Source organism: Austrofundulus limnaeus, unplaced genomic scaffold (genome assembly GCF_001266775.1).
Source record: "Austrofundulus limnaeus strain Quisiro unplaced genomic scaffold, Austrofundulus_limnaeus-1.0 Scaffold973, whole genome shotgun sequence".
NCBI classification, from domain to species: domain Eukaryota; kingdom Metazoa; phylum Chordata; class Actinopteri; order Cyprinodontiformes; family Rivulidae; genus Austrofundulus; species Austrofundulus limnaeus.
Genome location: NW_013953375.1, coordinates 51225 through 65308, shown reverse-complemented (window position 1 = coordinate 65308; position 14084 = coordinate 51225). Strand labels below are relative to the sequence as shown.

At 38.6% G+C, this 14084-nt stretch overlaps 2 protein-coding genes across 2 annotated transcripts in view; both read left to right on the top strand.

Moving 5' to 3' along the window:
* Positions 1 to 3139, top strand: part of zmiz2 (zinc finger, MIZ-type containing 2) — a 69487-nt gene extending 66348 nt beyond the window's left edge. The window contains exons 18-19 of the mRNA XM_014029917.1: positions 722 to 922; positions 2650 to 3139. Coding sequence (XP_013885371.1) covers positions 722 to 922; positions 2650 to 2757 — 309 coding nt within the window. The 3' untranslated portion in view covers positions 2758 to 3139. The remainder of the gene's footprint in view (positions 1 to 721; positions 923 to 2649) is intronic.
* Positions 3140 to 13075: 9936 nt separating this feature from the next.
* Positions 13076 to 14084, top strand: part of LOC106533566 (peptidyl-prolyl cis-trans isomerase) — a gene marked incomplete in the record, with an annotated part of 12051 nt that continues 11042 nt past the window's right edge. The window contains 1 exon segment of the mRNA XM_014029920.1: positions 13076 to 13307. Within this exon segment, the coding sequence (XP_013885374.1) occupies positions 13239 to 13307 (69 nt within the window).

The following is a 14084-nucleotide window of genomic DNA, read 5'->3' as shown; positions in this document are numbered from 1 at the left end:
CTCCACAAGTGGTCCTTGGCTCTTGGACAACTCTTCTGATCATTCTTTTGTCTTGACTTTCCATGCCTTTTTACACCTCCCTTTCTTCATGTGTTCAATACTTTTTCCCTGTGCCATTCCACATTATTACAAATAACTTCATTTCTGGGCATTTATGGTTTGATTTCTTTGTATGTATGGATCACTTGGGTTGTTACCGACAACTGGTGAAAATTTCATGTCATTAGCACCTCTAGTAATATATTTACTGAGAAAAATGTTGACGTGTTCAATACTTATTTTGCCCGCTGTATTTACCCCTCATATTTATAGAGCTCAGAATGAAGCTGCTCAGTGAGTGGAGGATATGAAGACGTTCAGCTTTCAGTGGGTGTGCAGAGGACCGGCAGAAATAAATAAGTCTGTAGAAGAGAGGAAAATAAAACCATCATGACCCGCTTACTGAAGTTCTGTTTATCTCAAAACAGTCCTCTGACACTTAACTCTTCATTATGGCTGCTTTGATTTATATTTTCATGATTTCATACAGATGAGAGGAATGAATGACATCAAACATACATAAATAACTCTCCTCCTCCCAGTTAAAGTTGTTTTGACCTTAAATTTCACGTCGTAGTAGAAACCAAGACCTGCCTCGTCTCTTTTGTGCTTTCAGTTTATTTTATACCTGAAGTGCAGGTAGCTGGACCCGACCACCGACTCACTGTGTCTCTGCTTTCAGACGCCTCATCCTGGAGGAATGGAGCACTCCCATAATGTCCTCCAGCAGCACGCCTCGGGTGTCCATGGCAGTCAGAGTCTGAGCGGCGCCAGCAGCCCTCTGCATCAGAGAAACACCGGGACCCAGAACTCTCGGCTGCAGGGCGAGGGCTCCTTCGGTCTGGGTGGACCAGGAGGAGAGGGACCTGATCACACTCTGGATGTGAGGAGAAGACAAAATATCACGAATTCAGCTCTGAACTTATAATAAATCTAAAAATATTGTTTATTATTAATTATTCTTTGTCCTGCTGGAGCTTGGTGAGCTCACCTGGTTGTCGTCTTCTCTAATATTTAGTATCTCTGCTCACTTTAACACAGAGTTTCTGCCAGCTCTTAAAAAGTCTAAAATTCACGCAATTATTGTGTTCAAGTCTTAAATTATTTTGAACAAGTTTTAATGTCTAACGCCCATGTAACCATACCTCAAATGCCCAATAAAGTGCTTCTGCATCACTTATTTACAGTGGTGGGCATCAGCCCGCTAAAGCACAAATCTGCTAATTGCAGACCTAAACATTTGCGCTTTAGCGGTCTTACTAATTTTTATAAATCATAAGCAGATTTGTGCTTTCTAAAATTAAAATGCAGTACCGCTAATAACTAATTATCTACCAGTCATCATTATCTTGAACAGTGGAAGGTATGGCTGTCATGAATCACAACACACATGATCTATCCAACAGCACCCCTCCCAGATAAACACACTTACTGAGAAGGTATACATCCTTGCTGACTGTTGCTTTGGTTCACGGTTCTCATTTCCCACAATACTTTGTGTCTACTTACGTAGCAGGAAGGCAATGTTTAGAACTCCCTGTCCCAGCTAAAACAGTTAACGTTTGTAATCCATACTAAAATTGTGTACGTATTGATTTATTTTACTTTACAATCGGAGCTCCTTTTTTAAAAAATAAAATTTAAACGCTGGAGCTCAATTCTTGACGTAATTGGTCAAAGCAATGGAGTTAGAGATTCAGAAATGATTTAAAGATGTTATGCTGATGAAGACTGACATCTAGTGGTCAACTGGAGCAACTACATGAAAACTTTAAAATCCAAGCTCTTATTTTGAAGGGAAGATTGTTTCCTGTACTCCGTGCTTTCGTTTCCCATCACAAATCAAACTGGTCATATACCCAGAATGCATCGCTTCAGTTTTCCAATAAACAGTTTTAAAATTATGTTTCTTTAAAGAAAAATCTACAACAAACAAAAGAAAAAGATAAAGAAGCAGCCGAACTAGCAATCCTCAACAACTTTTTAATTTTTACACCAGTAGCTAAAGGTCTGTTTCAGGAAATCACATCCCCAGCAATCAGTGGTTGTAGAATTAAGCTGTAAAAGAGTTCACACACCGCTAGTTGGCAGTGTTGTGTATATATTGTACATGATTTATTGCCAGCTAGTAAGTGTCAAATTGAACTTGTGCTTTAAAATTAGCTTCCACTAGTTTTTCTATGGCATAAGCGCTTTTGAGGTTGCGGACCTAAATATTTACATAAGCGCTTTAGAAATTGCGGAGCTTATTTTTGGATTAGCACAGCACACCACTGCTAATTTATTAACAGAATATAGTCACAGCTACAAACACGCAACCTAACCAAACAGCTTTCGTATAAATGAGTGAATGTGAAAATAGTAGGAGAAGAGTTGTTGTTGCTAACATAGGAAAATTTGAATTTGACGCTTGACCTTAAAGGGACAAATTTAAGGCATTTCCTCTGTATATTTCTGTATGTCGTGATATACTGTAGATCTTAAATTTCATTCTTAATTGTAAATTAAGAATGAAAAACTAACTTAAAACTAACAGTATTTAAAATATTAAATCTGTTAAATGAAGCCCAGAGGTGTTGAAGCTAAAAGCCCGTTTTCTGTGTCGTCCAGCTCCTCCCTGAGCTCACCAACCCAGACGAGCTGCTGTCCTACCTGGGCCCCCCCGACCTCCCCAACAACAGCAACGACGACCTGCTGGCTCTGTTCGAGAACAACTGATGTGGACTCCACCTCGGTGCCGTGGCAGCCTCCAGATCAGAACTTCAGTTTGCCCTGCGGCCCGGTCCTGTCTGCACAGACGGTGTGTGTGATGGACTTTTTGTTTGTCTCTTGTCTTTCTCGAGTGTCCTCTAAAGCCTGTTGAGTGCAGAGGTGCGTGACGGGATGCTGACTGCAGCAAGCAGGAAGAGCAGAAGCACACAGGACTCTGCAGACCAGCTTCTACAGCACAAGATCCAGTGTGGACGGGTTTGGAGGAGGGGAGAACCCAGCCCTGCTGTGGCTGCTGCACTTGGCAGCACCTGGAAGACATGTTTGTACCTCTTGAACTTTTGAACGTTTTGTCATGGAGCAAACACAGACAGTAAAATATTTCACTGGGCTTTGCTGTAAGAAACACAAAGTATCACAAACATGTGGAGTGGAAGGAAAATGATGCTTGTTTTTTACAAGTTTTACATATGAATACTTTAAAGTGTGGTGTAGGACCACCCTCATTTCAGCTCCTGCTACAAGTCTTTGGGGTTTGTCTCCACCAGCTTTAGAGACTGAAAGAGTTTCTGAACTCCTTCAAATGGATTCTCAGTTGGATATCTGTCTGGTCTTTGGTCCATTGGAACACATTTGGTCTAACCCAGTGGTTCCCAACCCTTTTGGACTTGTGTACCCCCGAGCCATTTTGTCATACCACTAGCACCCCTTCAGTCAAATGTAATGATGATTCTCCAGAACTATAATGTATTTAAGGTTTAACCTTACACTCTTATAACAAGGTTATAAGGAGTATATTTTAGCAAGGATCTCTTTTATTTTCGGTAAAATATTCTTCCAGTTCAAAGTGAATGGATACACAATAAGTTACGTGAGTCAGTGAATTTTGATTTGATCCATAAATAAATGCGATCGTTTATTTTACAAATCAGACAAAATCACTAAAGTACACTTAATTGTGGTCAATCAACTTCCTATAAAAGTATTAGGACCAACAATAACAAGCACTTCGAACATGTTAATTGTCAACCACATGCACTTAAATAGAAACACAAATGTCAAGTTAGATGTTTAAAACCAGACATTTGAGGCAGATAACTTAGGGTTGGGGCCCTGTGATGGACTTGCGACCTGTCCAGGGTGTACCCTGCCCCTCGCACTGTGACTGCTGGATATGGGCACCAGTGACCCACGCGACCCTGAAAAGGAAGAAGCGTGTACAGAAAATGGATGGATGGATGGAACTTAGGGTTGGCAAGGAAGATTTTAAGAAAAGGAGGAAAGTAAGATGTTAGCTTTTCCTACTTTTAACTTAAAGCGTATCTTACCCGCCCTGTGAAAATATAACTCCACCCCAAGGAAAAATTTGAAAAATGCATCAATGTGGGTAGGGTAAGGGGTGTGGGAAGGGAAGGGGGGGTGGGGGTTAGAGAGCGGAGAGGCCAGGACGAGAGACGAGAGAGCCAGGACGAGAGAGCGTGACAGCTAGCATTAGCATAATTGATGCTACATGGAGAGTCACCACAGCGACGCAGATAGTTACATCTCTGAACGTCTGAGGTGGAGGATTTTCACCCCCCTCCTCATCAGAGGCAGAGAGAGACTTGATCAAGTCAGCTCAGTCTGGGACTGACTCGTGTTGGCTCCGTGGATCAGGACCCGCTGCGCTTTACCGCAGCCTCAGCTGAGCTCTGTCCACCTCACACCACACCAGAGGAGGTAGAGCGCTCCTCGACAGTCTGACAGCTGCCCCACTGTCTTTCTGCCTTATTTTCCCCTCCTCCCCTCCGGCTGTGCAGGACGTACTGCTGGTGTGTGTGTGTGTGTGTGTGGGGGGGGGGGGCAGTCAGCTCTCCCCACCCGAGGCTGAAGGTCAACAGACGATCATGCTAAGCTTGCTAACTGTTCCACCCTCTGACTGCTGCAGGGGCGTGTCTTAGAGAGAGGCTTTTATACCAGAACACAGCCGCTGTGACGAAACCGTGGAGAAGACACGTAACCGTGGAGAGCCGTTAACCAATATGCAAATTAGCCTGCAGTACCACTGCTCTACCCATATGAGCAGCAAAAACACGTTTTTAGACCAAATATTACAGATTTGAACAAATACGCACAAAAACATCAAAATTAACACAGAAACAGTACTATATAACATTTTAGACACATTCTAGACCGTTTATCAGCTAAAAAAGTTAATTTTGGGGTAAGTTACTCTTTAAATAAATGTGGTTTTAACCAGAGAGGCGAGGCGTTCTCTACTCGGCGTCGGCCAGACAGCGAAATTCACTACACAGCCAGCTTTACCTTTAAAGATGAGGTCAGTCACCTTCCAGGTATTTCGGATTTCTGCTTAGAAAATCCATTTTAGGACCGTCAGCACAGATGGAACCTCGAGGCGCGTGGGTCAGACTTGCTTGCGTCCGCGTCAAGCCTTAGAAAGAAGGCGAAGCCAAACACTGGACCCAGACTTCAAAATAAAACTTCCGACAGGAAGGTTTTAAAAGTTGGATAGACCAGGTGTGGGTCGTATCCGGCTGTGCGGTTTCCCCGTTGGCGTGAAGGGGTTTTAAACCAACAGCTTCAGCTCCTGATTCCCGAAGAGAATCCAGCTGCCAGTGTGACTGATGGGCGGTCCGTCACTTTCTGCCATCCGGGCACAAACTGTTACTAAGAAGCTTAGATGTCCTAAGTTCCGCCCTCCGAAGGTTAGATTAGAAAAAGTGATATCAAGGAAAGTGTTAGTTCAGAGACGCCATCGCCTCCTGAAACCAAACAAAGATTTCTGCTTCTGTGTAGTTCAGAAACAAAACATTTCATGACCCATTTAATTATCTGATGAGAACTTCTTTAACACATAACTGAAAAATGAATTGCTTCAAATTCAAAACATTTGCAAATATGATTCAGACAAGTAAAACATTGATATTTCATCAACTTTAAACCATAAAGATTAGTTTAGTTAAATAAGAATTTTCCCACAGAAAATCCATACATAGCTGAAATCATACTGATTGAGAAAAGAGATCTGTCCTCTTTTGTCCTGTAACATTCTCTGATTATCAAAATGTGTAATAACTTTCAGTTAAAAGAACAATAAATCAAATAAGACGAAGATTCTTCTGTCTATTATCTGATTAAATAAAAGAGAATGTCTCTTTGACAAGTTAAGGCGACCTGAGGTGGCCTAAATTCAGTTCTAAGTGGAACAGAGTTTTTGTCCCTTTAAAGGTCCATCAGAGGTCTGAGGTCCAAGACAGTTTCCTTGATTATTTCACTCGAGGTGATCCCTACATGTACAACAACTGATTGTTAAATGAAAATTATTTATTTAACTCCTAGAATGTTTAATTCTCAGGCTTTTTTTTTCAACTCAAATTAAACGTAAAGATAAAAATGTTGCCTTCAAAGTGAATAAGTAATTAAATAAATAACCCAGGTAATGGCAGGTGCGGAAAACAGCAGCGTCCAAAATACATCAGAAACTCACCCAAAGGAGCAAATTCTGTGAGATTCCACGTTTTTTACTGGATTCCATTTTGTGTTAATTCCGTGATTCCATCTGCAATTTCCACATTGTGGAAATCATAGGGCTCTACATATCTCAGTCCTATTTTTATTTCTTTTTTTACACACCTGGGAAATTTTTCCACGTACCCCCAATAATATGCTTGTGTACCCCTGGTTGGGAATCCCTTGTCTAACTCTTTCTGTTGTAGCTCAGACTGGATGTTTCAGGTGAAAAATGAAACATCCTAACAGGTTTTCTGTCCTGGATTTAGCTCCACAGCAGAAAAGCCATCCCTCAGCATGATGCTGCCACCATGTTTCACAGTAAACAGGACTTCTCCTGTCTTTTTTTTCAACAGCTTCCTTCCTGTCACTGTTCTATAAAGGATAGGTTTGTGGAGCACAACTACTAGTTGTCCTGTGGACAGATCGTCCTCCTCACCCGCTCATGTCTTGGTGGGTTGATCAGAGATCTGTAGGATGTTTTATATTCTAACCCTGCTTTAAAACAGGCTGCTTTAAGCTTCTCAACAACTTTATCTCTGACTTGTCTGGTGTGTTCCTTGGTCTTCATGATGCTCTGACAAACCTCTCCACTTCCACTTCACTGTTATTCTCTACTTAGTGTTGGTCTGTCACGTTAAATCCCAGTGTTTTGCAGTCTGTGTTTGTAACGTGACAAATGTCAAAGAGGTGAATTCTTCTTCCACACTGTTTATTCTGCATCATCGTCCTTTAATGTTTGTCCAGATATGTTTGACTGAATGAAGGCTTCATTTAGGATGAAACGACACATGCTGTTGAGAATATTTCCTTTGTTTGGATGGACACAAAGAGCAGAACCTTGTTGTATTTGTCTAATATATTTCAGTATTGTTGCCGTCATCTCCTAGCCTCGTGATGAGGTGCAGTTTTCTGTCACTCCATATTAAAAGGTAAAGGTCCTCACACAGAGGGATGTGAGGTGGGATGCAGACCCCCTCACAGGCCTTCTGACAGTATTTACCTTCAACTGAGCCTGCTTGTCTCTCAAACACTCTTTATTTTACATTTTAGTAGAAAAGCAAACCGCAAACAACTCTGCCTGAATCTAGCAGCTACAGTGAACATGATCAGGTTATCTGAGGGTAAATAAATAAATCATGAGTTGCATTCAATCACATCTGTTCCACATGCTGCCATCAATATCCACCTTTAGTAAGAAAGAGTTTTTATTAGCATATTGGTTCAGAAAAAAACAGCCCAACAAATCTACAATCTTATGATATTCAAAATCTTACTGTCAGCACACGGCATAAAAACATCAAAACCAACATTGTTAGTCCTCCTGAGTGCTAATGCTCTTTAATAACAGGTATTTTCTCTATATTTGCCTCATTATGTAGAAGTTAGTTGTCTTATTTAGGCTAATATAAAAATAAATGTTGTCAGGCATGTTGCCAACTGAGAGAAGCAGTTTAAAGTGAATCTGGAGCCTTAAAGGGATCCCTGATTAGTTGTAACATTAGACTTAATTTAATAAACTTATGTTTTAACTGTAAAATAAAGACTGAAAAAATACTGTAGGATGTTCAGTTTATCATTTTTAAACAAAGTTTAAAAATATATTACACGGACGGGGCCATTTTATTTTCACTCAAAGCATTCTGGGTAAATGATGACGTGGATAGGTCCTCGGTGTGAGGCTGCTAGCGAGCTATATCCACCCTGAAGGTTAATCTTGGACAATATCTGATGATCGACTCTTAAATGAAACCAGAGAGAGCGTTGACAGAGAGGAGAAGGTAGAAATGACTCAGCCTGGAACTGAAAATATGGATGGAGGACAACAGAGCTGCTTCATGGAAGAAGAACCTCAGCTTAGCCTGTTAGCTTTAGCGTTAGCCCCGATGCTATCACCTACCATCTGTATGCTGATGACATACAGTTGTACTGTTCCTTTAGACCCTCTGAGTTCTTCAAACTATCTGAACTCAGTAACTGTCTGTCAGAAGTCAAAATATAGCTGAACAACAACTACCTGCAGTTAAACGCAAGCAAGACAGAGACTCTTATTATCGCCCCTGATGATAAAATCCCTGTAATCAGGCAGCACCTTGCTTTTTTAACCCCTTCAGTGAAAAATAGTCTCAGAAATCTGGGTGTTGTCTTTGATACTTCTATGTCTTTTGACAGTCATTGTAAAATTTTAGTTCGTAACTGTTTTTAATCATTTAAGGAACATTTCAAAGCTGACATCTTTTGTGTCACAGAAGGAACTAGAGATGGTTGTTCACGCTTTTATTTCTTCTCGTTTAGATTACTGCAACAGTCTTTTTACATGTCTAAACAAATCCTCCTTGACTCGGCTTCAGTCTGTGCAGAACGCTGCAGCGAGGTTATTAACAAAGACCCACAGGAGAGCCCACATTACACCTGTTTTAGCCTTTCTGCACTGGCCCCCTGTGCATTTGAAGAGTCATTTTAAAATTTTAGTTTTGACTTTCAGAGCACTTCATGGTCAGGCCCCCAAATACATCCTGGACCTTCTGAAGCCTCTCTGTYCAWCMAGGACTTTGAGGTCTTCTAATCAAATGCTGCTGGTGGTCCCTCGAACCCATTATAAAACCTGTGGAGACAAAGCTTTTCAGGTGGTGGCCCCGAGGCTCTGGAACACTCTCCCTCTGTCCCTTCGCTGCTCAGATTCTACTGACTCTTTTAAGAAACATCTTAAGACAGTTTTATTCAGACAGGCTTTTAGTTAATGCGCTTTTTATTGTGTTTTAATTGTTGTTTTTATATCTGTGATCTGTTTTATTGTTTTTAATTATTTTTTTGCTTTCTGTGAAGCACTTTGTGATGTTTGTGTCTGTGAAAGGTGCTATAGAAATAAAGTTTACTTACTTACTTAATTACATATGTATTAGCTCAGTGCTACACATTCTCCTCTCGTCACTGAGGTCCTCCATCCACATGACAGAGAGGGGAACACAAAATTGACTCAGCCTGCAGCTGAAAATATAGATGGAGGACCTCGGTTTAGCTTGTTTGTCATGCTAGCACTGAGCTAATACATATATGGCAATATAGTGTTAGCGCAAAGGCTAACAGGCTAAGCTGAGGTTCTTCTTCCATGAAGCAGCTCTGTTGTCCTCCATCCATATTTTCAGTTACAGGCTGAGTCATTTCTACCTTCTCCTCTCTGTCAACGCTCTCTGGTTTCATTTAAAAGAGTCGATCATCAGATATTGTCCAAGATTAACCTTCAGGGTGGATATAGCTCGCTCACACCGAGGACCTATCCACCTCTTCATTTACCCAGAATGCTTTGCGTGAAAATAAAATGGCTCCATCCATGTTAAAATATATTTTTAAAAATTTACTAAACTAAACAGTCTACAGTATTTTTAGTCTTTATTTTACAGTTAAAATACATGTTTATTCAATAAAGTCTAATGTTACAACTAATCAGGGATCCCTTTAAACTCATCAGTAACTGTCCGCTAGGTTCTGACATCACCATGAATTATAATCAATACTACACCAAATATTTCTGCCTTCTCTCTCTGTTTGAACTAGAAGCCAGCTGGGTCCAGTTCACTGAAGCTGCCATGTTGTATCTTTGGAACTGCAGTCTGTTTAGGAGAGAGCTTTAAATCATGCTGACAGTCTCACACTGTCCTGGTGTTACATGATATTTATTTTAAATATAAAACAACTAATTACAGGTAAACACATTTAAAAAAAATCCTTTTTACTGTGGAACTGTCAACATATAATACTGGACTACCTAGAAGGTTGATAGTGTGGTCCAAGTACAAGCTTTAAGCCCCGCCCCTCTACATAAACAAAGAGAACCTTCATTTTGAAGAAAAAAAAAAACACTTCAGATAATGTTTTTAGCTGTTGACTCCTGTTGATTCATGTAGTTGTTTTTATGTTTAAATAGATAGAAATATAAGCTGCACATTGAAGTCACTGTGTTGTGCCTGCAGTGCAACCGTTAAGCCCCGCCCCTTCAATTTAAACGAATGGGACATTTCTGACTAAAAATACAAGATCAGATCAATCTTTTTCAAGTGTTGATTTCTGTTGGTTCACGTATGTTAGACTCACACTTTGATACTTTTTAATTTGTGTTTTTAAAAAAGCACCGTGTAGCTGGAACTTTTGTGTCTATGTTACAGATTCGCATTCATACTCTGATTTCACAATGTGGCAGCTCCAAAAACCAGATGTTTTTTCTGTCAGTTTTTAGTCATGGAAATCAGTGGAAGTTATGGAGGTGTTTCATGTTCTGTAAAGTTTTCAGTCAGGCGTGTGACCCATCACTCACCAGGATTAAACCACTGTTGGTTTTAAACTTTTACTGGCCTCCCTTGAAAAAGAGATCTGAGATCTCAATGGTTAAATAACGGTAAATAAATAATAAATAAATTTTATCTGAATTATGGGGGAAAAAAAGATGAATAACTTGTAATGTAAATGATAAACACGTGAAATGTAGGCAGTGAATTTATAAAGTGGATCATGAAATGATTCAATCGTAAACAATAAGGCCTGACAGCAGGCTCAGGTCTGTTTCAGCACCTCCTCCCTCTGTGCTTCACCACGATTGTTTCTGTCACTGACAAGCTTCATGTATGTTTTAGATGGTCTGACATGTATAACTCCTCCTGATGGGTTTATGTATTGTACAGTCTGCTGTTTTCATTAGAGAACGTGTGTATCAAATGTTAATCATTCTCATTTAAATGTCATTAGTTGGATAATGGATCATCACTGTAAACATTTCTGTTTGTTAGAAAGCTGAAGCTGTAAAAAAATAATTAAGAACAAATTTCATTTACTCATAACAGAAACAGCTAAAGATGGTTATTTTGCTATCTTTTCCAGCTGAAAGTTTTCTTCATAATAACAAGGAAGAATCAAACATCTTCTTTGTAAACTGAAGCAACAATGTTATGTTTAGAAATCATGGACTACTTAAAAAATGCTAGAAGGAGGGAAGAAGTTTTTTTAAAATATGTAAACTATTCCACAAATTTTGTAACACATTGTAATTTACATTATTTTCTATTTATTTTTTAATCATAATCATCACTGTACCCACATTTACTTTGTCCCTTTCCTGACTCTAAATTAAAAGTCGTTTTATTTGACAAACAGAGCTTTTTACTTGTGTTGAAACAATAATTAAGCGTTAATCAAATTAGATTTTATGTAGAACTCTAACATTTGTGTTTATGCATTGGTATAGGTGTCCTTCAGACCAAGCTTTCTGTGAATTAATTGTTACCAAGATGTTTGTAGTTTCTTTTTCTTATGACTTTTTATTTGAGTTGGAGAGTTAGTTGATTATGTTTTTTCTGTATTTGCCTCCTGGAAGCAGAGTGGATATAAATCAGGGATCTTCAGCCTGTGGAGCTTTGCTTTCTCTGCAGAGTTTCACCAAACTAACAAAATAAATGATATTTAAATTTGCAGTGTTGCACAAAACACCACAAAGTGATACTTGAGTAAAGTACAAGTATCTTACCAAAAAATTACTTTGGTAAAAGTTAAAGTCTCCTTTAGGAATATTACTTGATTAAAAGTCTTAAAGTATCTGATAGTTTTTGTACTTAAGTTTTAAAAGTAAAAGTATTGATTTAAAATGAGCAGTTAGATTTTCTGTAATGACATTTATTAGGAGGTGACCTCCTCAAAACAATGCAGAAATGACTGTATTGTATTAAAATAATTAATTTATGTTAAATGTAGGATGCACTATTCTAGCTGTTTCAGTTTATATACATATATCAAGGCTGCACAAACATTTTCCCCAAAATGAAAATCTATCTGAGGGCTGCAGCCAAAAGTACTAATATAATTCATGAAATACAAATACTTCTTAAGTGCAGTCCTTTTATTTTAATGTCCTGCTGGAGTGTGACATGAATTGTTTGTGTACAAACTAATATGGTATCAGAATTTTATACATACATACTTCTCATTCAACCACAATTAAGTTCACTCTATCTAGGAGGCACAGTTTATATGGATAGTATTTATTTTTTAAAACAAGCTGGAATGAAAACAAGCAAAAATGAAATAAAAGTAACAACTTTCTACTTGCCTTTTTTTAAAATGTAAGAAGCAAAAGGTACAGATAATTGTGTGAAAATGTAAAAAAAGTAGAAATAGGAGAAGAAGATATAGTAGAAGGATGAAAAACAATTCCTCAAATTAATTCCAGATACAAAAAAAAAAAAAAATTCTACTTAAGTACAGTAACAAAGTATTTGTACTTAGTTACTTTACAACTCAAAATTTTTAACCATGACAGTAAAACACTATAAAAAAAAGAACAAATCATTCCAACACCAAGAACTAAAAGCAACAGGCTCTGCATTTTAATGTAAGAAATAATTAAAAATACATTTCAAAATGAGACACAGCATATTTATTTTCCACACATATTAAACAACTCATAGTCTGCTCAGTCGTTAGATTTATTTAATCTCTTTTGTTATGTAGGATTTTATTTTCCTTTGCTCTAACATAAATAATTATAAAAATGTCAAGTTTATTTCAGACCGTTAATATTTTCATGTCACAAACTCCAGTTTTTATATGTAGTATTTCTAAAACGTCTTTATTTTAAGCTTCAGATCCATTCTGCAACTGTGAACGTTTAGGTTTTAGTTTGAAAAGCAGCTGCAATTTATTTATTTATTTTACTTTTTTATAAGGTGGCAAACACCTGCTGGACATCTGTTTACATTTTATTCCCTCTGAAGCTCCAGCTGTGGTTTGTCATGGAGAAGCTCCACCCCCTGGTAGCTCATTGGAGCAAACCTCGCTCATCCGCGTTCCTATTGGTCCGCTGTAAAGCCTTGCGGATGGCCTGGTTTTTGATTGGCTGTCGTCACCAGGACCCGCCTCCCATAAAACCAGACCATATTAAATAAATCGACATTTAGCTCTGCATCTCCAGGAGCTCCTTCAAATCGCGTTAAACGATGGCAAACCCCAAAGTTTTCTTTGACGTCACTATTGATGGCGCGAGCGCCGGCAGGATTATAATGGAGGTAGGATAATTCTCTACTGCTGACCCTGCTTGTTCCAATGCTAAACTCACAGTAAACGCCCGCCGACCTGCTGCTGACAGATGATACCTGCTGTTTTAAATGGCTGCAACAGGCTGAGGTTATATTAATGAGTTTAGGTTAACTAGTTAAGGTTAGTGAGTTAAGAGCAGCTCTTTAAAATGGTGCACCATCCAGTGCAGGGAATTAAATTCAAAGCATCAAAAAAACTGGCCTAGAAAATTATTTGAGGGTTTGTTTAATGTGCAATAAATGTCATGAAAATAATCATTTTATCTTAGATACAAACCTTTTTTTATATTTAAAGAGGCTGCAGTGCTTTTAGTCCTGCCTGATTATTTTTAAGACAATATTTTAACCCTCCTGCTGCTGTGAGGTCAAAATGACTGTTTTAGCTCTAAAGTGATTTGTGAGGTTTTAGTTGAAAACTTTGCATAAAGCAGATGAATGGTCTCTCTGGTCTCTAATTGTCATTTATATTTCTGTAAATCTTGCCTTTTAAATCCTGTTTATGTATTTAGGTTTCTTTTGTTTGGTCTTTTTGTCCTGTAACCTCCTCTTATGATCCTGTTTCCTGTTGGCTGGACAGTCCATGACAAGATGAACCAACGTTTTAGCTAATTATTCTTTAAAAATATATTATTAATACCAAAAAACCATTCATACATGTCAAACTTTGTTGTTATACAGCAGGTAAAATAAGTATTGAACACGTCACCATTTTTCTCAGTAAATATATTACTAGAGGTGCTAATGACA